Below are 27,625 nucleotides of genomic sequence, written 5' to 3' on the forward strand. Positions count from 1 at the left end.
AATACCGTATTACTTTGGAAGGGTCTAAATTTTATGTTTTTGTATGTTATGACAAAGTACAATCAATCCTTGACTATAAATTTCCTTGCTTTATTTCCTGTTCATGTTTCAGTTTAACTTGTTAGAAATATAAACGTTTTTATCCTACTAAACCTACATTGGCGGGGAAGAAAAGAGGTTTGAAAAGAGTGAAACAGAAAGTTCCGGGCAGCTTAATCCTTCCTTCATTCTAATTTATTTATTTCAGTAGATTACAGTTCCTTTAATTGTGCTAAGGTGGAAGGTGTGTTATCAAGTGTATTCTTTGCAGGGTGAATGTAACCAACTGACAGCTCACTTCATGTGCTGTCTCAGAAAACCCAATTAAAATATTTTATTGATAATAAAAGAAGGATAATATTGCTGGTGGGATCTATTAGATGAAGGTACCAGTGAGTAAGCTTATGATCCCATGTGATATCTGTGGTATATTCATTGAGCTGAATCCTACCGTGTATAAACATGCTCAGCACCAATAAAATGAACAGTTAAACTTTTGTTAATTGAAGTTTCATTTAAAACAACAACAAAAGCCTTCACGTTTTACCAAGAAAATGGTCTAGGTACGAACCAATAACAAATTTCCTCCATGAGTCTATGAAGAGACTGAAAGAGGGACTGTGAGGCAGAAAAAAACTCATCTTGCTGAGAAATAAGCTAAAAGGCTAATGATGAGATCTGAAATGGTCAGAACTAACAGTTTCATTTCTGATTGTTTTAAGCGCTAATCTTCGAACCTTGCATTACTTAGTGGTAGAGACCAGCAGGATTCACGGTGTTTTCTGAACATAGAAGAAAACCTGGTCCTTGTTCTCCTTCAGCTGATAAGATAATTCAGACGAACACTGTCTCGCTGACGGAGCTGAGCTGCTGAAATACTCCACTGCCTGGAGACTCTCACTGTGCAAACACCCAAGAAACCCAGCGCTCTGTGCGCTCACATTACTCTTGTCTGGAGCGACTTTTTGAAATGGCAGGACTCCCGGTGGCAGACAGCACCTCTGGCTCCTTTTGGTCCCTCTGACTCCCTTGGCGATTACCTCAACTTGCTATTTTCTGCTGCTCTCCCAGGGTTGTTGCTGTTGCTACATATTTTTGCCTTTGCAAAACTATTTACCTTTGTCTTGAATGCTGTGAGGGGCAACTTATAAAGGTAATCTTGCCTTTCTCTCCTTTTGTAGGTGGAAGACGCATTGAGCGAGGCAGATTTTCAGCTCAAGTTGGACCTGCACTTTACTGATAGCGAACAACAGTAAGTGCTGTTTTAGAGCTCAGCTGATAATGCAGGGATTTGTTCTGTTGGGTACATGACTTTGATCAAGTGAGAGAGTCCTTTGGAAAAAAAAGGATAGCTTTGATATGCCTTTCCTCTGCCTTAGTGTACAAGCTTTTCTGTTTCTCCTCTGTGTTTGAAAGGGGTATCTACTACTTCCCCTTTTAGGCAACAAGATTCTTCTGTTTTAAGTGTGGGATTTTCAAAGGTATTAAGTACTGTTCCATCTCTGCTGCTATTAAAGTCAAAGGGAACATCATCACTGACCTATGCGTGAGCAGAGGGCTAACTATGCATGCGTGAACATGCTAAGTGCTTTCCTGTATAAGGACCAAAGTTGTCTCAATATTTCAGGAAAAAAAAAAAAAAAGTCTTTCCATCGACTTTGATCTCTTCCTAAGAGATACCAGAAAATGACCTTATTCAGCCTTGTTCAACTCCCAGAAAAAGCTTCCAATGACTTCAACAACATTTATGGAGGGCCTGCAGAGAAATCATCTGAGCTGGGTTTCATGCCAAGGCTGTCCCTGTGTGATTTTGTTCATATCCATAAGGCACCTTAAGAGATTTCAAGGGGCAAATTTCCTTTATCTTCAATATACATGAGGCGAAACTCTTTTCTCCCAGACAGGTTCAAATGGACCATCAAATGTGCTGTTGATGGGTCTGGAAGGGAGGGAAAAAAAAATATGAAATTGTGGTCTAACATGTACATTTAATTTCTGTTGTCATCTGAATGATTTCTGGTTTTAAAAAATACGAATGATATTTATATAAGCATGTTCCACAGGTCTCACTGAGCCACTTGTGACTATACTCAACCATCTCATCATGCACTCTACTCAGCCATCTCATCATAGGTATTATTAGCTCTGCAAAACAATTTGCTTGTATTGGGAGTGTCTTTAATGCTGTAAAATAATGCTTCTTTAGAAGTGTATTACAATTTTCATTGGAAGGATGTTGTTGTGTAAAGCCTCAGGTCTACATCTCATTGTTTTGCTTTGTAGGCAACTGAGATGTCGTGTGGTTGACTGCACACTAGGGAAATTTATTCTGGAATAGTTATAATAAATCTTTAAAATTAAGCCTTGTTTTTTATTTTGCTGAAAAGAAGAGGAGCCAGTCCTGCTCATAATGCTTCTTTGCAGTTACTTCATCTGATGCTTTTTTAGCCCTTTGCAACAATTTTTTTCAGAAGATCAGATATCTAGAGAGGTACTCTGAATAGTCTCTGATACTGCACTGCTTCTCCCTCTCACAGATTGCCTGAAAAAAGCAGATGGTTCTTGCACTAAAAATCACAATTGTTGCTCCATCCTGGCTATTAACACTCAAAWTAGCCGAGAGCACTTTGCTGACTGCGTTTCCTTCTGCTGTTCATTAGCTCTTGATATCTCCGGAACTAGTGCATAGGTGGGCAGCAAGCACAGTCACCTGGGGAGATCCCGCATTGCGTCACATCTATTTCTCTTTTGTACGGTAGCTTCACAATATTTATATTTCTGCTGGACACAGGTACAATTAAAAGATACTCATCAATTATGTAAACATGCTTGAAGCTGTGACTGTTACCAGGAAGCGATAAAAATTCAGCTCAAGCTATCTCCCAGTCTGCTGCCTGTAACGTGTTATCGACTGTGACAACTCGAGTTTTCACTCAGCCCTGATACATCTCTTTTTCTTCCAGGCTGAGAGATGTTCCAGTGATCCCCATGATTAGCAGCCGCACACTGTGTCTTCACTTCCATCCCCGGAGAGGCCTGCACCACCATGTTCCTGTCATGTTTGACTATTTCCACCTGTCAGTGGTATCCGTCACGGTGCATGCGTCACTGGTAGCATTACACCAGCCTCTGATCAGGTAAAGGGTGCAGAAATGCCTCTTGATAGACAGAGGCGATTCCTCTTCTGAGTGCATTTGCTTATCTTATACGAGAAGCAGAGAGGATGATTTAGCTTCAATTATTTTGGTCCTAGGCTAGGAGTCTGGAAATCTGTGTTTGAATCCAGTCTCCGGCACAGGTTTGTACCTTTGATAAGACTCTTGGAGCTTGATCCAAAATCAGCAAAGAGGATAGTGAATTTTCCCTTTTCCTCCTTGGCTGCCTTTCTTTTTTAGTCTAAAAGCATCTAAGAACATTAGCATTATTTTTTTCTGTTGTTTTGTAAAGCATTTAGGATGGTAATCTCAGYTGTGGCCTCTGGGCCCTAGCATAATATATAACACGACTGGAAGGAAGAATGCATGAGTCAGTACTGGTTAAGCCACCGTAGCATTTTTACTTTGCAGCATCATTTAACTGCGCAGCAGGGTAATACTAGCTGCCACRGGGTCTAGGTGTGATTTATGTTATCTGATTCGTGACGACAAGAAAATAATTCAGAACTCCTTCAAATAAAACGGGGCTAGAGGTCAATTTCCTCTAATATTTAGAGCAGGCAAGGGGAAGCAAAGGTCCTTCTGGCAATTTAGTTTGTGTCCAATCCTGTCACCRTGTGAGATAAAGAGTGCTGAAAGGGAGGAAGCTCCTGGGCTCCTGAAGCAAAATGCAGCGTTCAGCGTTGCTCAGCTTCCCTTACTCCAGCGAGGTCTCCTCGTTTTTACCAGGTGACCAGGAAACTACTGAGTTTGTCAGATATTGTGCAAAGAGTTCTGTTTCAGAAAGAAAAAAATGGACCTCTAACATAAAGTGCCAASCTGGGATGACTTAGACTCTCTTCTCTTCTTTTCTTGGGTTTCCTGTTTCTAATTAGTTKATCTTTGCTTCAGTTCTTCATTGGTATAAAGGCATTACGTGCACACGAGACTATAAAATGAATTAAGATTGTAAGAAATTGCGTTGTGACAGTGATGGGAGCTGTATTAGCGCATCAGAGTGACAGTAATTCAGTTCTGTCTTTTCTTCCGCAGCAAAGATGCAGGTAACTGCTGTATCTCGCTCCTGCTATGTGTTGACTTTTTAATCATGGATTGGATTGTAACAGACAACTTCTAACCGGATAGTTTTAATCAGATAATTTACCCATTGTTCCACTATACAAAAGGATGGGAGAACAATAGTTATCAGGCTTAATTACTGTTTTCAGTGCTTTGTTATCCTTTAATGAATGGGGCTACAGGGAGTTGTTATTGCTATTAGGCATAAATCCCATGATGATCAGCTGTTCCGTAGTCAGATTATTATAGCTTTTAAAATATGATTTTGTGGACATTTATGAAGAATAGTGTTTTTACTTAATGCAGTGGAATGGAGATTTTTGACAACACAATATAGAGTTTCATTTGCTTAAGCCAGTAATAATCATTTTAAAGTGTGATACTTGGAATTTATCCTCTTCTTGATAAACATTCAAAACTCCAAGGGTTTTTATATCATGAATTCTCTAAATATAAATCAGTGTGAACTCAGTAGTATAAAAGAAAGGTCAGTGCCAAGCATTCTGAAACAAAACCAGCCCACTAAGATGTATTTGCTTTTCTCTCAGCTCAGAGCTTTTCTGGTTAGCCCTTTATCATTTGGTGTTTATTGGGAACATGGAAAAAAAGGTTCAATTGTAAAAGCAGATCTTTATTTTTGCATCACAATAGAACCTAAATGATTGGAAAAAAATTTTTTTTTTGTCACAATTTAGAAAAAAAATAAGCACAAGTTATTTACACTGTCTTTGAAAAATATCTATACTATATTTCACTATATTTTAGTTTGCTATCTTAAACTGTCCTATAGCATGTATTTTACAAGTATAGACACATTATTTCTACACATGCATACACATTGATGTGTAAGACAATAGCAGTTTTAAACCTGTCCTGAAAACAAATCTCAAACTTTACATAAAATTGAAATTCAGTCCAGTCCAGAAATTGCCCTGAAAAACAACTTTGTCTGGGACACAACCACCTTCTCACATATTCCCTGCGGACTCAGSTTTTCATACGGTTCTCTGCAGATGAGATCCTCTTCCCCAAAGCCCTTCCCCTGTGCCTACATTTAAGCAGTGGAAGCGCTGGGGAAACCAGCAGTACCTGTTTTGGTCTTTCCCTGGAGGGTAAGCGTACYCCCACCCATAGCTCCTGCCAGGCAAGCCTTGCCAGCATTGCTCCTGTCGCCTGAAAAGTGAAGGCACATTTGGTGCCTCTGAGATTGGGCCAGACCGGTTGCCACTGTGGCACACAGTACAATTTGCAGCATACTTTTGGCCTGGTATATAGWAAATATTCTGTTAGGTTTGATACTTTGAAATCTTCACTTCTTACCAAACCGAGACTAGATAAAATTCATGTTTCTGGAATCCTTTGCAGGATTCCGGATGGAAATTTAATGAATCAAAAATATTTTTTTTCTTTATAGTGGGGTCCCCATTCATGGCAGCTGTTGATGGCTTTATATATTTAGTAAGGAGGTGAGAGCCTGGTTAAGAGGGCAACGAGGCAGACTTGCTTTCAGCTCACCTGCAGCTCTGTTTTCCTCACAGCCATCACATTTGGTCTGGCTGTGGGACGATCAGGAGCACTGTGGGGTCCTCCAGCATCTTCGGTCACCTCCTCTCTTGGCTCCCTACAGAGCTGTATCCCTTTGAAGCGCTGCTGCAAAAGGGACTTTTTGATCAGCTAGAGCAGGGACTGGGCTACTTTGAATCCTTTTTTTCGGATTACTGAGCCATAACTTGGTTAAAAGCTCCCACCTTGACCTTTAGGTTGCTGTAACTTACCTAAAAAGCACCCTAGAAGTGTCTGGGGAAGCTCGACTGCTCGGGGCCAAGTCCAGAATTTTGGATTTCCAGAGAGAAGTGCAACAATGAGGGCGAATGGGGATGYGGGGTGCATTGCAGGGAAGTGGGCTCTGGTGCTTTGCTCCAGTTTAGTTCACATTTCAAGAAAGATTTCTCTCCTTTTCCAAAGATATATATCCAACTGTATGGTGCTCAGGTCCACAGCAGTCTCAGGCACGCTGCAAGTTCAGTGCTGTTTTATGTTGGACTTTTTTAGGAAACAAATACGAAGAAACATGGTTACCTGCTTCATTAATTCCATAAACCTTTGCACCACTCTTTCCCAAGAGGAGCAAGCGTATGTGTATAAGACAAAATACAACATATAAATAATCCCTGAAATAAGTAACTGAATGGCAAAACATCATTTTCTATTCTAAATGCAATGCTGTATATGTTGTATTTCCCCGTAGGCAGCAGGAACAGTAGGTTCTGGTTGGCAAGTCTTCTAGTGAAAGTTCATCCAGTGACTTCAGAAGATTTATACATTTTACCCCTGAAAGCTTTCTGGATATTTAAGAAACATGTTTCAGCAYCAGACTGCTACTGCCAGTAAATACAGGTCTCCCCAAATCCATGCTTTCTCTAAGGATTGTGCAGAATCTGGCTCACTCGATGGGAAGAGCATCTGCAAGAGCATCTGCAGTCGTACTTGCTGCAGCTCTTGGATTTCATCTGTAAACATTTTTAATCTGACCACAAAAATAAGCAAGCCTTGAAATTGTTGTAAATAAGAGAGATCCTTCCCTGAATGCGACTGGCAAATCTGGTTTCTCTTGTTTGCACAAGAAAGGGATTTTATTTTCTCAGCTTTCTGGATTCTCCTCAACTCTCTATCCTCTCCCCCACATTCATCCCCGCCTCAAGGACTGCTGTAGGGGAGACTTTGTAGCCCTGCTCAGAATATGCATTGACTTAATAGGAGCTGTGTCTATGCGAAAAACAAAGTAGACTGAGAGGTTTTGACTTATTAAAATTAAGCCCTCATTTGCCCATATCCACTGTACGGTAGACAAGAAATCTTGGTGGCATCTGAGATGGGGAAAAAGCAAAACACATATTTTTCAGGTGGGGAAACGGAGACACAGATACTGAATTTTCCGGTGCCATATGGTTGGTCTGTTCTGGGAAGAGGAAAAGAATCAAAGGGACATAGGAGGGTATTTAACGGCTTCAGCGCTGACCTAATTCTGCTCCTCTCCACCGCACTGAGAAACCATGCCAGCCCGGGCCATTGTTGAGTAATTTCTTCTCACCTAAATCCTTTTATTCTCAGGCATCCTCCTGTTCCTCAAAAGCACCATAATTGATGAGTGTGGTGCCATGTACTACCTGAATCCAGGTGCGGATTATGCAGGTCAATCTTTCTGCAGTCATAAATGTAGCTGGTGCCTACTTACAGCTGAAACTGCCACAGATGTAATCCTGGGTAGTTTATGGCTTATTTTCCTCTCTCTGTCTCATTTACAAATAAAATAATCTATACATTAGAAACAAGCAAGAAATGTAGAAAGAAAAGAGAAAACTTATGCAGTAACGAGCTATTGGTTCTATACTYGGTTTATTAAAAAATACTATTTTTTTTCTCTCTAGGAATACTTGTGTAATAATGGGTGTTGCTTCATCTGAATTTTCTTTCATTTCTTCCTGTTTGTTATGTATCTGCAATGATAAACCTCCACTTTCATATGCCATTCCCTGAGCTACCAACTGAGAAATTACATAAGAAAAAATCTATTTCTAAACCAAGCTTTCATTAAGGGGGAAAAAGAATCTCTAAATAAATACCACCACCTGACTTTTCCTGCTTTCAAGTTTTATAGCAGCAAAGGGTAAGTTCAGGACAAATGAACCAAAAAATTTTCCAGCACTCAAAATCACTAGAGATTTTAAACCCAATTCCATCCTGACTTGCTTTAGGATCTGGGGAAAAATGTCTGTTTCTATTACAATTATTGTTGTAGTAATTCTTGCCAGTTTTACCCAAGAATTTCAGAGCAATTTTTTTTTTTAGTCACTGATTATAACCTTAGTGAAGGTGAAAGAGAAGAATATGGTTAGGGTAGCCCAACCTGTAAATATCCACACATTCTTCTCAAAAACAAATAACAGATGATGCATTTATCCTGTGGCCACATGCCAAGCAGTAAATTGCCAAGAGCTATATTAATGTTTTGAGTTTAAACAGTGAGGGAAATCAGTGTGTTATGCATTACATGTTTCTAGATCTGTGGGAGGTGGAAGGAAATTCCTAGTGAAATGCGAAGGGTGCTGTCAGTGGAGGATGTGAGGGTTTGATTTTGAGGTGTCTCACAGTCTGGCAAATCTTTACTTTCATGGGACTTATTAATATATGTATTTTTTCTCTTTTTGAAATAAGTAATATTTTCTGCATAAGGGACTGAGGTGCAAAGATGTAGTGATTTTTCCATAGAATGTGTCTGGCCAAAATGGGATGCAAATTTGTTTCCTGAGCTTCTGGTGCTGTGGGACAGTCAGAAGACTCTCTGGTCTCATCATTAGAAATGTGAGGGTTTTTTTTTTTTTTTTTTTTTAATTTCACTGTTAGATATAATGCATGATTTTTTTTTCCAAGAAGGATTCAGACACCAGTTTGCTAGGAGGGTTTTTTGCCCCCATTCTGATAAGAGTTACAGTTTCTGAAGAAATTAAATTTCCTCTAAGAAAAAAAAAAAAGATTTCGAAAAAGTGAATGAAAAAAAAATTCATTTTGTGTCAGTTCAATCTCAATAGGAATATTTTATTCTATTAAAATGGCCTAAAGCATTTATTCTGAATTACTTCAATAAAACATCTAATTAACATTTATCATTGCCAATACACTTCCTCTTAGGGAACTGTCTTCTCATGCATATGTTAAAGAATTGTCCATAGAAGGTAAAAAAACAGGGAATGATTACTATTTCACACAGTACAAGAAGTAAAAGGTGTCACATTCAGTTCTCCAACAGCAGGCTCAAAACAAACAGAAAAGTGCAGCACATATTACATTGCGAAATGCATTCCAAAAGATGTTACGGCGGCCAAAAGTATAAATCAAAAGGGCACAGAGACAAATGAAAGAAAGATGAGCATAACTGCTGGACATAATTGCCTGAGTATAAACTCTTAATCAGAAAGTTATTAAATTGTGATTGCTAGTAGGTTGCAGGTTATAACATAGAAAAAACCACGCTTATCATACCCAGTTTACTATAGTACTTTCCTATGTGCCCRCAGATGGCTGCTATAGGCACTAAGAGACTCCCCCAAGGGACAAATGCATCTTAGGGATAAAGATTTCAAAAGAACAGCTCAAAAAAACCAAAAAAATGAATTGTTTCTTACATTAAAAATGTTAATAATTCTGTGTACATACATCCTTCTCTGGGACACACACACATACACTCCTTTGACTTTTTTCACCCTGCTTCCAAATAAAAGCTAAGGTTAAAATATAGAATGAGGATCTAAGTGCTGATATTAAATCGCTTCTATTATACGGATAGGAAAAATGGTAATGTAAATAACCAAAGTTCAAGTTTCGTACAAACAAGCGCTGTGGCAGGAATAACTGGAAAAATAAATACGGAAAATGAAATGTGATGTAGCAAATGAACCTGCTATTGCTAATAAAAATTGTCTTTAAGTATTATGTGTTTCAGAAAGCATTAGGGGAACTTCACAATTTGTAAGCCTTCCAGTTAAAGTTGCCCTCAGCAGACAGACGACATTTTGGCAAATTTCCCCAAAAAAGGTTTTTGTTTTACAGCACTATACGAAATCAATTTCCATAAAACCAACAGATTAAAATCCCTTCTCTGCTGTAAAAGCAAAAGGTAAATAAATAAAAAAGGCATTAAAAAGTGCTTTTTTTCTCCCTTAAAGCCTTTGAAAGCTTCGCTAATATTCAAACGAGGAGTTTTTCACGTGCAGGCGACATTTGTTTAAGCCCCTTTCTCTGAGCCTTTCCAACAGACCAAGGCAGACAGCATCATCTAATAACAGCTGAAATTATTCAAAGTGATGTTTATCTCTTTGCTCTTTGTAATTGCTGTAGTTTATTTATTTATTTTTATCTTAAATGTTGCATATGGGAAATACTTAGAAAGACTTCCTGCTGCTTAGAAGCAGCCAGCTGGAAACTTTTTGGATCACACCAATTAGTACAGACACCAACAAGGCCAGACATATGCAGACAACTACACTGACGCCTTTCTTATGGGTTGTCTTCTTTGTCAACATATGAATGCTGGGGGATATCTAATAAACAGCAGTTTTGTCATAGGGAGGAAGCAGGTATTTGTGGTTAACCTTCTGACACTGGTCCAGCTCCTGACTGTGCTCGAGATTCATTTTATAATGTTGCACACGTCACTGAGTTTCCCTGCGCATCAGAACATCATCTGTTATTTGGGTGATAACAAGTATTCCTGCTCCTCCTTTTTGTCTTGTCTCCTTGTGTATGCATCCTTATTTTTATTCTGTACAGCAACCAGCACTCTTGTCCATCCTTAACTATTGGGCAAACAGTAGAGACCCATGAATTATGGCAGATAGGGGCTGACAGGGCCACATAACACGCAGCTATGTGGGGGAATGATCCCAGGTTGGAAATTTTTGGCAGCTCTGAAAGACCCTTCTCAGTGGCCGTTGGTTCTTCCTGGTTTTAAAATGGCTTTTGTGACCCCCAACATGGAAGATTTTGTTCTTCCAAGGAGACCAGGACTCCTGGGCAGGAGATGCTTTGGGATGCCTGGATGGTGAGCAATAAGGTGCCTGTGGGTGAGGATCCCAGTCTGAATGCGGTAGCACTAAGCTCTGTGACATTACCTCTGCACTGAATATGAAAAGCAAATGTGTTTCTTTTTCCTCTGTGCTTCATTTATTTCCACTCTACCTTTGCCTATCTGCTTGTTAAGACCAATTATGGTTGCTTGTATCAGTACTTATACTCAATAATTTGGCTCATTGTATTCACCACAAGTAGCCTGACTTCTCTCTCTCAGCCTTGTTGCAGCTTACATACTACACATACTATCACAGGAACTAGCAGTGGGTTTTATCTCACCTAACTTTAGTTGTCTATGAGGTAGTCACTCTGGGCTCTTTTTATACTCCACAAGAAATAAGCACTTTGAGGGTGAAATTCATCTCACCTGTTTTATATGACTACTTCAGAAAGAGATGACTCACACCATGGAAATGCCTGTTCCTCTCTAGTGATAATAAAGGCAGCCTACATCATTAACTTGGATGTAGACATTTGGTCAGAGTAATCCAGAGTAAGAGCCCTGGCTATGAATCAGGACTCCAGTGTGCTTGAACTGAATAAACTCCAAACAAAATGTTCCACTCCTTATGGGCTCATGCTATAAGATAGAAGATAAATGGACAGAGTCAGAAAAAAACACTGAGACCATAACGGCCAGCACTGAGAGCTAACGACCTCAGCATGAAAGCAACTTAAACTCTATCAGGTCTTTGAGGAAAGAGTTGAAGAACAGTGAACTCTGCACTCTCATGGGTATGGGACAACACCACCCAGATGAATGGGAACCCCCAGCAAAATGACATTCAGGTTTTGGGCTGAAGTCCTATCATTTTTGACAGTAGAAGCTAATGTCATGGGCCAGTCAGAAGTGGGAACTGAATCTGTAATAAAAGATTGTGATGAGTTATAAAATATTTTGATAGTAGAGGCAGGTTATGGGGAATTCAAAGAGAAAGGGTGATATGGTTAAAGCTGGACACAAAGATGCTGCATTAATCAACATGCAAGCTGATGAGGATAGGAGGTTTATCTATGTAGATAGGTGGAAAGACTGTACTTTTGAGATCTTATTCTGGAAAAAAATCTGTAAGATAGTAGAGAAAGGTCTAAACAAAAGGTAACAGCCAAGTCATTGGACTGAATGACAGGGAAAAAAATGCATTTGCATCATTTTAGCTAATAGGTACTGGACATCATCCATTTTGGATAGGAAATATGGCATGCTGACTTGTGATGTCAGCCTGAAATAAAAAAACCCCAAACAACTTAATACATCTGGTTAAGGAAGGAAATAGCCCTGGGGACAGCAATGATGCTTCTGTAACAATGCTATTCTGATGATTTTCCTTCTTATTTTTCCTTCTTTTAGTTTTGCTCGTCCAGGGAAAGGATCATGGCTTGGTAAAGGCAACCTGGAGACAGGACCAGATCAGTCCAGTATGTCATTAGAGAATCTAGTGTTTGGCGCTGGCTACTGCAAACCCACTTCTTCAGAGGTAAGGAGGGCAGATAATTATATTTTCATCCATTTGGTCCCACAGAGTGTCAGCATTATCTGACCAAGAATGTGCCCTGGATTATGTTGCTAGTACAGAGAGTTTATCTGAAGAAGAACCCTTCAAACATTTCCGTGTGAACTGCCTGACACTTGGATACGCAGCTCGTGGGTTTCCAGCCCCCAGCTATACCATCCGTTTAGGAAAGTGTTCAAGGTGTATGGATAGTCAGTCCCCGGATTGCCAATGACACTTTCAAAGTGGGATTCATCTGACCAGGAGTCTGCTTTAGGGTGAGATTAATTACTCAGTTGAAGATCCTGGCTTTCAGGTCTTATGTCCTGAGATGAGTCTTTATAAAGGATGTTGTATTTAGCAGCAGGTCAAACATCTCAGGACTTTGACCTACTGCTAATTAAGAGTTGGCAGCAAGAGGGAAACCTGAACAGGATTGTGCCTGGAGCAGTGAGGAATGAGTATTGCGCGTGTTGGTGAAGGGGTATTATGCACATTACCTTACTCAAGGCAGGTCCCACAGTTTGTGCATGCCTTTGATCTTACCGCTTACTGCGGGTGATAAGCAGAGCTTGTTGTGCAATTTTTAGTACAAAGTTGTTTGCTTGGAAAATACCGATTAATTGGATTTTTTTTGTAGGAAAGGACTAGCTTTGAAGTGTTTTTGTCAAAATTATTTTCTGAGATCGAGAAACTCAACCCCAAATACTGGAATTATCAAGATGGTACAAAGCCCCGATTCAAGTATCCTGATTAACATGCTACCCTCAGCTTCCCTCAACCTTTCCTGTTGAAGCTGTCCGGTTTTATATAAATATTAAAAATACACTGGCCTAGAGAGACTGGTGCAGAACAATTACCAGGGAATTAACCCAGACTGTGAGAGAATGTTTGGCCTGAAGCTACTGTCCTGACCATCGGGTTGTTGTGTGCTGTTGGCAGGCAAACTGACCTCATTCTCTGTCTCCTTGGTAGACAGTCACATCATATAAATTTAAATAACCAATTTAAGTGTTTATCTTAGGAGTCTAATCTCTGTATCTCTCTATTTATCACAAAAGAGAGAGAGACTTCTTTGGAGAGTAGTGCCTGCTCTTCATTATCCTCTGGGCAAGTCTCCAGTCTACAAAGATAAGTGGAATGACTGGCCCTCCATTTCCATTTTTTCCTTCACTCCTCATGGAAAAGTCTTCGTCTGATGTTGACTAAGAAACCTAATTTCCTTCCCACGTTTTCCTCAGCTTCAAACATTATTTTCTACCCATCCCTGTTGACTGTTCTTGTTTGATGAGAAGCTATTATTATTATTTTTTTAAATGTTAGCATAATTATTATCCTAGCAGGTGACCTATTAGATGGCAAAGTGAAAGCACTCTGTCATGAACCCGCTTTAGCACTCTGTTGTACTGCAGAATGTCACACACCAAACAGTCAGAAATATAACGTTGGACACTCCACCTCCACGTGGTCAAATGTACATTTGCTTAGCTTTGGAAACCTGTATTGGCCATGACATCTGTTCTTGATCTGAGCATTTTAATTTAATAGATTGTGATGGCCCTTTTGCACACAGTTTCCACGATGTATGATACTGAATAATAACTATTTCCCTTGGTTTAATGGAAAAAAAAATACCAACTAGGAGCTAGGAAAGGAACTACTGTGGAGGTAGGCATAATGCCAGTTCCCTGTAACCCAGGGAAAAATGACACTGCCCCTGTATTTCTACCCTTGCAGATATGTTAGCTGTTCCTTTTACCTCTGAAGGCATGTAACTGCTGATGTAAGCAACACATGAAATTTGCAGAAAAATGCCTAAGTTTAATCATCTTTGAGTGTAAAAGATGAGACTCTTTAACCAGAAGAACAAGAGTTGCACATGGGTTTATTCAACTACAAACACCTGAGTTCGACCTCTTGAAACTCTCTGAGTTTTGCCAGTGCATTCAGGCACGCCAAGGCCAGTCACTTCCTGGTTTCTCCAGCTCACTCTTTTCTAWATGCTTATTATATTGTTTCTCTCTCATCAAAGTTATCCTCTGATTTTATTAGAGAAATCATGGACACTTCCTCTTTCTCTGTGAGCTTGTTTGCCTCCCTTCTTTTTCTGCTGGGACTTTATGTTAATTGAGGTTTACCTATTCTGGGTGAACTGAAAAGAGCTGTTTTTCTTCCAGCTGCAGCCAGACTATTTTTCTGGAATACTTCCATTTGAGTGGAAACCTGTAATGGTTAGGAATTCTGAATTGTTCCCATTACATCCCTCTTCCTCAAGTCTAGGATCTGCAGAACCTAAAAACCCCATGCAAATGGGTGTTTTGCTATATCTGAGGCACTTACTGACTTGACCAAATTCATAGGTTCAACATAGATTCTCCAAAGTCATGAAGAAGAAATAGGAACAAAGTCACAAAATAATATGTTCTTGCTAGTGTTACATACACAGTAGATGACTAGTGACACTGTTCCGACAAGATTTGAACATGCAGCTTCAATAGAGTAGTGGTTGGACTTACAGCAGTGTTAAGCTCTCAGGATGCCAGAATTGCATTAAAATCTGATGCTAATACCATAAGGTCATGTCTTCCAGACATGTCTTGAATATGAAGAAGAGAACTTTTACATTGACATATCATCCCTAGGTCATACATTCCCTTTTGCTTCTTTAATTAGTGAGCTCATGGGCTGAATAGGCCCTTTAAATGACTGTGGAAGTTCTCAGCTAGTTTATGCACTCAGTTTGCTTTTTCCTTCCTGCAAATGCAAGTGACTGCCTTCATTTCTAAAGAAAGTTTGTATCAGTCACCAGCTTCTCTTGCCACTTACTGTGCTAATCTTCTGGTTTKGGGCTGCTGAGGTGCCACTGCTTAGTGATAGATCCTGAAGGCTCCTTGTTCTGCATTTCTGACTTCTCAAGGCAGAAACTAATTAAATATCATCAGCTTTGGACTGCACATGTCCAATTTCCTTAGCTTTCCCTAAGTGACCTCTGAACACCACTGAGTTTCCTCATTTCTCAGCTTAGCAGAGTAGTTACAATAATCCATCCTGCTATTAAAGCCTTGGTAGACTTTTGTTATGCCTTCTGTTCTTTTTCCAGTCACCTGCTCAGCARGCAGGGACCTTCTATTCTCCTTTCCTTGTTTCCTCCCTCCCTCCTTCCCTAATACTTTCAATCTAGCTATATAGAAGGAGTTTCTTAAACCAGGATACACTGCAGGACAAAGAGATTTCACTTCTCTGCTACGCTGTGCTTTTCATTTCAAGCAAAGATRAAGACATCATAGCTATTTCTTATTGATTAGTGCCTTTTGTTGTCAGGTAACATGAAGGAAGTTGTTTTTGTAGTCAAGACACCAATAGTATGAAGATTAAGAAAATGTGCTRATACTTTCCCAAGCTCTCTTCACCTTATAATCTATATTCTTGTGGAACATATATTTCAGTAGGTTAGCAACATGTTCAAAATAGGGTCATATCTACTGTAGGCTTGGGATATCTGGATAAAAGAGACACATGAGCTGCATGTGGCTGACTTCCCTTGTGGGCATCTGAATACCCCACAGGGACTGGTAAACTGTTTTCCCTGTGAGGAGGTTGAAGAAAATGTTTCAGAGGTCGCACGCTCCATACCTGCATGTAACACTGGCTCACGCTTTCAGGTGATCACAGCAGCCATAAAAGCTGGGCACTGGAAAATATGAAACAAACAGAAAAGGCTCTTTGCAAAACTGAACACTAAATTGGCATGCACACCTTTGAGGTTGTACACCTTGCTCTGTACCATACGCTCATCTGTAGCCACTGTTTTCAGGCTATTTGAATATTTTCTGTAATATTGTATATCATATGCCTGCTGTGTTATAATCGAGTTGAGTCAATGACATACTGCAGGTTATTAATAAGCTGTACTCACAGTAATTTTATTTTCATTTGGTTAACAGTTGCACTGCGGAAAAAAATGACTTCTAACTAATCAAATTCATTAGTCGTATGGTTTCACATTAATAAGGCACTGGTGCTTGATAAGAAGTGTTCTTTTCCCATTTAGCATTCATGTAGCTATCACAGTAGACTTAAAGTTTATGCATGGTTTAATATGGGGGCTAGGAGTGTCTTTCATACAAAACTGCATAAAGGAGTTCTTTCACACAGAAAATTCACCAACTTTTTTAAGCTTTCCAGCAATATGTGACAAACCTTTGCTATTTCAGCCTAACACCCAAAACGTAATTCAAACTCACATTGCCATGTCACATAGGAGTCATCTGTGCTTTATTCTTCCGTTCTTTTCCATAGTTGAGGCTTGTTGGGCTATACTTTCCCATGATACATCACTTTTTCAGCTCTTGGTCAAAGAAGGTTGTGCGCTGGAGAACAGCCTGTGTAAGATCCACCATGGGAATTGTAGTACACCCTGCAGGCCCCGTGTAGTTGGGAGAAGAGAAACGCGTAGCTGCAAACTTCAATCCCCCTCAGACGTAGGAATRTTACTTTAGAGTTTCCTGGTTTTCCTTTTTCTACTTGTCTGCTCAGTTACCATCTTTCAAATTTTGTTTCAGTGTTCCCTTTTTCAGCACATCTGGTATGTCCTGACTCCAAAATAAGAAAATATGAGAAAGAGAGAAAAAGAGAGAGAAAGAGAATGAGAGAGAAGAGAGAGAAAGCAAGAAAGAGAAAAAGAGAAAGAGGAAAAAGGAGGGGTAGAAAAAGAAGGGGAAGAGGAGAGGGAAGGGGAAGGGGAAGGGAAGGGAAGGGAAGGAGAGGGAAGGGAAGGGAAGGGGAGGGAAGGAAGGTGTTAGCTTTGTTAAAGGACTAAAACTTTGCAAGAGACTAAAACTCGGCTGTTTCCTTTTAAAGGAAAGGTACTGTGTATTTTTCTCTTTTTTCCCTTTGAAACTAGCAGAGAGTTTGGTAGGGATGTATCTCCTGCTGCATAAAGAGGAACCTGATGTGTACATGACTGAGAAGTTATCAAGTCTTTTTTTTTTTCTTTTTCATTAACTGTGTTTCAAGAGATATGTTTTAGAAACAGTCTGATCATTTATACCTAAGGCATAGTTAAGATTTGATTTTGCTGGTGAAAACCTGAATATTTAAAATAGCTYGCATAGCTTTCATTTGGATTTGCTTCATGCAACCAATCCAAACTGCAGAAGTATAGTTTACATCACAGTTTCAGCCCTGATTGCTAATTTTACATTTAGATAGTTTTATTTTTGGTCTCAGACTTCTCTGCTTTGGTGTGAGTCTGGTATGTAAAGTACATATTTTATCTGTTAGCATGCATTTGCAGTGGGTGGTTTTAAAGGAACATGTATTTCTTGTGCAAATTGTTATTAGATGTGATTGGGACCCCAGCAGATGTCCAACACATAATTATTCTGAAATATTAGGAGAGCCAATATACCATTCTTTATAAGATATATTGATATGTATATTTAATCAGCGTGTGTAGGGCATCATTTGTGATAATAACTGATGAAGTCTTTAATTTTCAATTGCCTGAAGATAAATGGCTGATCTTTGCAAAGAACTGTGAATGATTTCCTTGATGTAGCAGAAAACATAGTAATTAATAATGTGGCATTAGCATTCTTTAACCAYTGGCACATTTCTTTTCTGTGGCTCTTATTTTTTGACCTGGCACAGGCAGAGTAAAGCAAAGCAATGATCCACATGATAGTAGAGTTCAAAACTAGGGTTAAATTGAGATTAAGCCTAACATATGTTGAAAAAATGCAATATTCTCACCCTGGGTGTCCAGTGCAGATGTTATGAAATCACCTGAAGATTCCTGTGAGACTCTTGTACAGACCAGGACAGTGATGGACTCCTCTCCTGGAGAAAATCCTTAGGCATCATTCACATTGAACTTGTAATTGTTTCCTTTTAGAAAATCAGTGGCGTTTGCATAAGAAGTTCCACTTTTCATATCTGCTTTTTGCTGTTCTGCAATGCTTATGTACTGAAGAATCAGACTGCTGAATTCTCTTTGAAAAATCTCCCTATTTCTCTGCATCGCACTGTGAAAGAGTCAATCACACCTAGATTTGTACAACTGAAATAAAATTTTGTATAGCTAATTTAGAGTAGTTGTGAGTAGAGTGGTTAAAAGGCAGACTCAGCATGGAGAATTTACTTCTCTTTCAGAGCTACCATTAAAATTATATACAGAAGAACTTCTTTGGCTCCTATCACCATAATTTCTCATTTTGGGGCTGAAATACATTATGTGGCTWGTACTATCATTCATTTGACTGACATTCTTCCAATTAAAGCTTTGCCTGTCTTGAGATTTCAGCATTGATTTTAAGGAAGTTTATAGGAGGAGGATTTGAAMAAATGTGTTTTTCTGCCCGTAAGCGGAGCGCACAGACAGCGGGAACAGCCTTTCTACTCTTTGCTTTGGGCAGTGGACTTGGCTGCTCCCTACCTTTTGATATAGTGCTCTATGATTTGGCTTTTCTTTCTTAGTATTTTTTTCCTGGTTGTACTTTGTTGAAAAATTATCCTCATATGCCCTAAGGAACACTATAATAATTCCCACTGACTGATGGTAAGAGAGCTTTTGAAAGGAGACCTAATCAGCTCCCACAGCTTCCGAGCTGATGGCCTTTCCAACGGGAGCACAGATGCCAACAACAGCACAGTTGAGATCCATCATCTGGAAGCTAACTCTGCTGTTGGCAGGTGTCCCAGACAGCAGCTTGGGGACCGGGGAATGAGAAAAGAGAATCCCTGTTTTTCCTGCCACTTTGTCTTGTTTTGTGGAAACAAATCTTTGTGTGACAGCAAGAGCTTGTGTCTSTGTTCAAAGCCACCATGCCAATCATAGCGACCCAAGAACCGGTTTCAGTTAATGTGAATTATAAGTTTTGATGCAGTGCTTGAAAGTAACACTTAGAAATGCAGTCTCGGTGATATCAGCTTGCGTACAAACGACTGTCCGTGCTTCAGTGATCTCACAAGTTCTCCAAGGGTCTGACAAGTTTCAGCAGTCTGACTAACAGAAGAAAAATGGGCTAAGAGACTAGAGATGGGTCAATATGTTGTGATTCTCAAAAGTCTTGCCAGTCGGAGGTGAATGACAGTAGTCAAAGGTTTAGTCAGTATAGATAAAGTATTTCTGAAGCTTCATGAACACAACAAGGAAAATATAAGAAGCCCTTCAGTACAAGAATAACTTCCTCTGAAGCTGATTGGACTTAATCGCATATTTAAAGTACTGGAATATCTTGATGTGTAGCAAAAAAAAATAAGCAATTCCTGGTTAGAACTGGGTAGTGCTTCAAGTAAGCATGGGCAAAAATTTTGAGTAAAAGCCCTGAAATCAGAAAAAACCCTCTATTTTCAATCTACCCTATTTAGCTCATTGTTCATTTTTTTCTGCTTTTTTTCCAAGTCTGAGAAGTCCTGGGCACAGGATTGTTTGCCTGCACAGAAGTTAAATAGCCTACTTGAATCAAGCAGGCTTTAGAGAGAACCTTGATCACTTGTTTACACTAAATGACTAGATGACAAAAGCTAGGAGAGGTGAATACAGCAGTTAGATGCATTTGGAAATGTGACTTGGACTATGTTTTGCCTACTATTCCCGATACTTCAAAAGAACTTCTTTTGCTGCTATAGTTATAGTTGCCATCGTGACTGTGGGGTTTGCATTTTGAGTGTATGCTCTCCACCATAATGGCATCTGGCACCATAAYGCCTGGCTCTAGCCTTCTCATATATCTTGCAAACGCTAATTTCCTAGTTTGGCAGGAAGGGTTGCAAGAGGAAGTGGAACTAGCATTTAACAATATTTCCTAACTTCCTGTATTTAACTTGTAACAGAAAAAGTTTTCAACTTCTGGGTAAGAATCAGTCTGAAATAAAGATAAAAATAAAAATATAGATAAAAAAAGATAAAAATATAGGCTGTTCTTTCATGGTAGACTCTTTAGATCTGGCAAACACGACTGCGGTAGGATAAGCAGAATACCGACATTAGTGGAAATGAAGGATGTTGCAAGTGCAATATGTTGTGACTGGGCACATTTTTTAAAAACTTCATAGTTTCAGCTCCTTGCATAACTCATAAATGTGTGCAAGTATTCAGGCAGTGAGACACACGCCTACCCAGGTGAGAATTTGGGTCTAAAAGCTTATGTAGGGTAAGCCAGATGCAACCAATTTGCATGTAAGCTATACTACTTGTGTGGCTGGCATAAGCCTTGAGAAATAAAGCTTCTAGTCAGTCCAGTTTTACAATAGCATTTACCTCTGCCATCCCCAGCTGCACAGCATGGTATTTGAAAAAAGCCTGGTATATTTATGCTGTCTGTGCACTCAGTTACTCTATGATCCCAGGGTAGCTGGAGGAATCACGCAGTATGAAGGAGCATTATCACTGTCTGTAGCCTCCGGCTTCTAGCAAGACAGATGACACCAGCAGCCTGCTCCCATCTTTGTTCCTCAGCATGATGTCCCCAAGATTTTCCCAAACTTTTTTATGTGTAAGAGGAKGCCATATGGTGAGTTGATGGACTGTATGTCTGCTCTCTGATGACCCAACCCAAAAGTCTTTGTCATCTCACAGCTTTATGTYAGGCCTTGAAGCAATCTGTAAGGTCCCTTCTGGAATAAACTTTGACATGGGTAGATGTAAAGTTGGCTGATCAGAAGCAAGGGTGAAGACCTAAATAGGACTCACAATTTATTTCTCACTACTTAGAGGGGTTTCTCCAAAACAGYGTTGAGTCATGTTCCTGGGGGTGGTAAAGCAGTGTTTCTGCTCTGCATATTGTGCTTTTCTGGTAAATAAATAGTGTTTGACTCTCCAGAGCTGTCAGTCCAGCCCCTTTTTCTCCTCTGCTAAACTCACTAGAAATATTTTATTTAAAAACATAAAATGATGGCCTGCAGAATAAATGGTAAGCTACTCATGGCTTATGAAATTTGATTGTCTTTGAGTGTAAATTACCTCAGGGCTGGTGTGTGCACTATGCATAATACAGTAGGTATCTACTGGGCTAGGAAAATGAACTTGTGAAATTGGAATGCTTATGCAAATTTATACAGCTCCAGCTATTCAAAAGTTCCCTGTTACCTTGCAGTAAATTGTAGCAAATTAATGTAATTTTCTTTAAAGTAGCACACCCGGGAAAGTTTCTGATTAGCCATTACTGCTGTTTCAGTGTTAAAATAGAAATTACGCTGTTCTAAAGTAAGAAAAAGGCCTATGTATTGTTTTATAATTGGTTTTGCAATTTGATGTATGTTTGCATGCATGTCAGAAAGCTATAAATGATTCATTGCCTGAGAGTGTCATGAGTGAGGACTTCAGCAATGCAGCATAATGACAGCTCCAGACATGGAGATGTTTCTTGGCAGCAAAAGGAACTATACCCTCCTGTGTCAAAGTACATAGAGACCAGCAATACAGCACCTAGGCCAAAGCAGAGCATTTCTCATGCAGACTAACTGTTTGCAAGAAGGAAGGTGCTTGTAGCCAGAGATATAAATGATTCTCTTTGGGAGAGAATGGTTGAAATAAAGTAACACTCCAGAAGGAACAGATTTTGACGCATAGCTATGAGAAAAAATCCTATAGGTCTTCTTGGGTCACTCTGAAAACTTCTCTGAAATTATCTGAATGTTGGAACTTTCTGAGCCACAGAATTATCTTCAGCAAAATAGCTGGGAAAGGAATGGAAACTGATCTGCTTTATTTGGTTTTACAACCAACCTTGGAGCAGGATCTTGCAAGAGACCTTCTGTTCCTCATTTTTCACAATACAAGAATGGACAAAATTCAATCAAGCTGAAAAATAGCATATTTAGAACTAATAAAAAGATTTTTTTTTTCAATTTTATAGAACATAGACTAGCCAGAGGAACTCATTGCCGGAAGGTGCTTCTGTGAACTTAATAGAGGTTTGCCACAGTTTTGAAAAATGACAACACTGACAATTACTACAGTACCTGTTCAGGAAGGACATGAACTCTGGGGACTGTGGTATAAGCCAACATTTGAGCATTTTGAAGATGACTTTGCCTGAAGGCATGTCTGTCAGGTTTTAGGTGTGGGTTTTCTTTTCTTTGTTTACATCTGTCTCTCTGGTAAGTATTTGATACTTGTCTATGATCAGTAGCAAAATACAAGTCTTGCTGGACTTCTGTTCTGATGCAGTTTGACAGAACCTGTACAAGACAGCCTGTCTTGCCCACATCTTTAGGGAAAACTGAGAAGTTGATCCTGAAGCAAGTGGAAAGAGGGAGACATGCAAGAACATTTGCAAATAATAATAAAAAATAATAATACTATCAATAGAGACGTGATTGCTTCCCACCGCTTTATGACTCATAGGACCTCTACTTGGTAGAGGTGTGGCTGTGTGTAACAGACTGAAAGAAACAATTAAACAGAAAAAAAAAATCTGCCTTAGTAACAAAAAGTCAGACTGTTTAAAAAATGAACCTGTTAAAGCTGAAATAATTTGTCACTGCAAAATGACAATTAAATATTTCCTCTTTAACAATTGTTTGGCAGTGGTGATAATGTTTCTATTTACTGAGTTTAGGAGCAGACCAAAAGTAGTGTTATGATTGTTCTTGTGTTTTCTCCATTTGAGGAGACAAAGCTAATGAGCCAGTGTGCGGCCACTGCTCTGATTATGAAGATCTCCACACTGAATTCTGGGCAAGGCTCTCAAGTAAATAATTTGGGTGCGCGTGGTTTGTACCCATCTCCCTTCTCTCCTTTGAGACCCTGTGCGATCACATAGCAAAATGACCCCCTGGTCATGAAGCTATCTTCAGTTAATGGTGATTGTAAAGGTCCTGTCAGAGGACAAGCCAGTGGGAGCAGGAGGAGAGGATTAGAATTCAAAGCGATCCTGACAAAGTGAAGCAGTATGAAAAGCATGGGGTGCAATTCATAAAGGTCCTGCTCATAAACAAGAATTAGCATTCTGGATTAGAGCAAAAGATCAGGCCTTCAGCTTGACATGCAATACAGAAATGCTGTGATGTTCTGGCGTCCTATTCTTCCTATCATTCTTTTGTCCTGCTCTTTTTAATTCTAGGTTCCCCAAGAAAGGGAAATCTCTTATTTTCTACTGCATGACGYTTGAATGCTAATTTTGCTTGTGGGAGTGTCAAACTAATAAAGATAAAGCTTTTTTCTGCAAAACGTTGAAGTGGAAATGAAAGGCATTTGAGGAAGTTCATCATCTCATATGAGTGGGACCAGCTTTATGATAGTCTTTTTAGTATCCTTTCTGCACTCTTTCCTACCTGGTTCTTTACATATTCCTCTCTTTGAACAGGAGGATCCTGGTCTTTGTCTTTGAATCTTTTCTTCTGCAGCGGTTTCAAACGCTCATCTCAATGTTGCCTAAGAAACATATGCTATTTCTGCTTGTCAGTCTTATGCCAGTTGTTAAAGGGGAAATACAGAAGCAGAATATTCTCTCTTGGAGTAATCTAGCAATCCATCTCCTCCCAATTCTTTTTACTCATATTCCAGTGTAGGACCCCAATCTCATGTCTTCATCTAATTTCTCCTTTCCTGTAGATCAGGATCCGTATCCGCTTCATCACCAACATCCCCACTTGCTAGCTGTGGGCTCTTTTTTCCTCTGTTCAGCCTACAGGTAATGCTGATACAAAGTCAATAGGTGGCACAGATGAGCTCACCTTTTAGCTCAGATCCATTCCTCTAACACAGGTTGCTGCTGTGCATCACTCAGGTGTGATTTCTGTTCCACCAGGTCATAAGTACCATAAGTACTTCTTGCTAACACCTTTACCACCACCTCTAGATTTGGGACATAATCTCCAAAATAAACAATTTTTAAGACCACAGTAACATTACAAATCCATCCTTTACCTTACGCAAATTAGAGCTCCAGTGCTTGAAGTAATTAATTCTTCCTCCATATATGGACAAGTTTGCTGCTGAGCATAGTTTTAATTTAAGAGAGCAGCAGGATGTGAGGTGGCTGCTCTTTTGATTTAAAAGGGCAGCCTCGTGTGCTGCTGTCTCAAGTCCTTGATGTAGCTCTAGTGCAGTTTGTTGGGATGTTTCACTAGGTCCAAGTTAAGTTTTCGTTGTGATGATCCATTGAATAAACAAAGACAGCTTGGTTGCTAGAAGCTGCTATAGGTTGCTTCTTAAATGAGAATACTGAGCTTGATCCTGTGTTTAGCAACAGGGCAACAATCGTGATCCTCGTCCTCTGATGCCAATGATGATACGTCATCATAAAAGGACGAATCATCAGTGTTTGATTACTGTGACATTCAACTCTGAGTCAGCTTCAGCTAAATTCAGTGAACACCTAGGAAGGGAAAAAAAGGATCCAAATTTCAGAAAGTCCAAATGGAAGAGCTGTGGAGCAAGTGCACCGGAGACTTAGGCTCTTTCCCAAAGCCGAGTGACATGCAGAGAATGTGGTGTCAGAATGCTTCTCCTCTTAGACGCTGCAGCCCGATGGTATGCCATTTTCCTAACAAGTGGGAGAGCTTAAACACTGTGGTCAGAGACAGCAACATAGATAGGGATGTTGGGGTCACCGAATTCAGTCCATCACCTTTGTGGGGAACCATGAAATTAGCATTTGTCACAGAAGGATGGAATAGATGTTCCACAAGAACATCTTCTCTGCATCCTACAGATTACCTTTCCCTTGCTTAGAAAAAAAAATGCTACAAAATCCTGTACCATGGTGTATGTTTCACTAAATGATAATTTATTTAGCTTCACAATATACAGAGGTACTCTAGGTATGTTTTAATTCATATCTGTAATAGGTTAAGAGGTCTGTTATGTGCTTAGACGGTAAGTCTTGATGTGTTAAGCCACAATAATTTGATAAYTTGCAATCGCTGTTAAGAATGCCTTGGGAAAAAAAAACAAAACAAAAAAACAAAAAGCCCCCCAACCCCCCAAATTTTTCATTTCACTATGGACAAGGAAATACTTTCTTTATGAGAAGCGCCTAACACATTCTTGACCTAACGCATTCTTTTTTTTTTCCCGTTTTGGGCACTGAATTGTAAATCCGTTATTCCCCTAGCTCTAGCTGTACGTGAACAGAGATCCAGGCCTGCACTCATTTTCTCTGTGGCAGTGAGTGGCAGCATTTAATAGAGCCTGGCATTTCTAAATAGGAAGCTGTGGTTCTCCCTGTTGTTTTCATTAAATAAAGAGCATTTCAGAGTGACCATTTGCCCCTGGCTCTATGCATCAGAAAGTGAAACAGAGCCAAATTCTTTGGTGCCTGCAGTATGATGCCAGTGCACTATATTTAATGGCATATTATGCCAAGCACTACAAGAGAAATGGCATGCTCCGGAGAAGTGCTTTTAAATAATTCATTCATCAGCTCCATGCCAACCCCTGTGCCCGTGCGCAATCAGATAGGATAGTCTCAAGCAATCCTGTTACTTTGGCCTTGGCCTTATAAGGGGGGGGGGGGGATCACCTGGGGGTAAATGGAAACGTAAGCTGGCCACTTCCACCCCTGCCCTTGGCAGCCCATGCGTTGGGGCTACTCCAACCTTATACTCATCAGAAACTTCTTCCCACTCAGAAAATTGGCATCAAGCTAAAACAGACTGATATCAGCCTATATCCTTTAAAATTTGCTGAAGGAATATTTTCTTGGCAGTTTTCCAGGCATTTCCATGTCAGTTTTCTTCAGATAAGTTATTTCTCTCTTACCTTTAGATTTTTTTATTTTTTTTCTTTCTCTATCTACAATAAAGTTGCAATAAGTGAGATATATCCAGTTAAGCTCTGGCTCCGCTGATTCTTGGCAGTGCTGAGTGACCAGATGTTGGCTATATCTCCCTAATAAAGTGATACTCTGGCAAAGTATCCTTGGTTGGTTCTTGTACCAGCCATGGCCATGCCTTGCTACAGGGAACACAGTGAGGACAAAGCAAGGTGGGACGGCCGCTTCCCTACGCACCTCCTCACCTTGCCCTCAGGTCCATTCAGGTCTTGCTTTTTCTCCAAGTTAGAGGATTCCCAGGCTCATGCTTGGCCTGGACAAATGCATATACTGGGGTCAGTGGTCAGAAACCAACTCAGTATGTCTTAAACATTCGTACTGTTTGAGGGGAGACAGTATCTGTTGAAACTCAGGATGCCCTGTGGYGCTGGTCCTTTGCCCACGCCTGGTTCAGGAAAGAATTGCTCATATGATCTTTTTGAGCCTTAGTTTCCTCAGTTATAAAACAGAGAAAATGATACTGACTTATTTTTGATGCACTTCAAATTCTGCAAATGACARTCACTATATTAAATAAGAGCCTATTAATCTTTGTGTGTTGTTTTTATTGTCACTGGTATTCCAGTATTTCCAGGCTGGAATAAATATATGTCCAAAATAAAAGCCTGGTTCTTGCTCCAAAAGCTGGARTATTCAAAAAATAATAAAATTAGAATCCGTGTTACCTCTAAGCTTTCAAAGGTCACAGATCACTAGGAAAGAACAATTCAAAATGGTATGAATTACTTCTATTTCTTTTTAATAGGCATTGAGGTGCAACATCTCTGGCCAGCCGTAAGTGTCTACATCTGATCTCCTAGTATATTATTCCTTCATGCATAGGCCATGGAAAGCAAGAAGCATTTCTAGGGAATAATGCATCATAATATCAGCATTTATAGCAGAGGAAACGAACTGTGCTCCAAAAGTACCTCTTTCTTTCCATGGGCTATGAAGGGAGTCCAGGGTGATTAGCTGAGCTGGAGATATTTATGGTCCAAATATGTAAGATTTACTAGATAGTAATCTCACCCTTCCTATCTGAGCAAACTAGCAGAGCTGTTAAAGCTTTGGTCATTGCCTCCCATGTGACCAGTCGTAATCTTTTTGGAACAAAAATCCTTTCTGGAAGAAAAGATTCTTTAAAATATGGGGAGCTTTATTTATGTATTATTTACTTAACTGCATCAGACAGCAAATGGAAGCGATGCAAAGAGCAACCCCCTCTACCAGCTGCTAATCTGCATGACCACATAGCAGAAGAACATCTACATGCCACCTGGAGAAGCAGATGAACATACCTTTCCCTACTGATGCATGTAAAAGTTTATTCAAAACGTTTTCGGTGTTTTCAGTTGTCTTTAATGCAATTTCTCGTTCATTGTGCCACTGAACAAAATCTCTTTGTGTGTGCAGACATACATGTGGGAGAGACAAAGAAATGTTAACAAGTTTCCTTTTAAAACCTGACTGGTTTTGTGTCTGCTGC

The 27,625-nt window shown here is 39.7% G+C and overlaps 1 protein-coding gene across 1 annotated transcript in view; it reads left to right on the forward strand.

The window, feature by feature from the left end:
- The window catches only part of FAM135B (family with sequence similarity 135 member B), a 138,392-nt gene that overhangs the window by 71,197 nt on the left and 39,570 nt on the right, over positions 1–27,625 (forward strand). The window contains exons 4-6 of the mRNA XM_026079884.1: positions 1,221–1,291; positions 3,003–3,176; positions 12,232–12,358. Of these exons, the coding sequence (XP_025935669.1) occupies positions 1,221–1,291; positions 3,003–3,176; positions 12,232–12,358 (372 nt within the window). The remainder of the gene's footprint in view (positions 1–1,220; positions 1,292–3,002; positions 3,177–12,231; positions 12,359–27,625) is intronic.

Source organism: Apteryx rowi, unplaced genomic scaffold (assembly GCF_003343035.1).
Source record: "Apteryx rowi isolate R43461 unplaced genomic scaffold, aptRow1 scaffold_500, whole genome shotgun sequence".
NCBI lineage: Eukaryota > Metazoa > Chordata > Aves > Apterygiformes > Apterygidae > Apteryx > Apteryx rowi.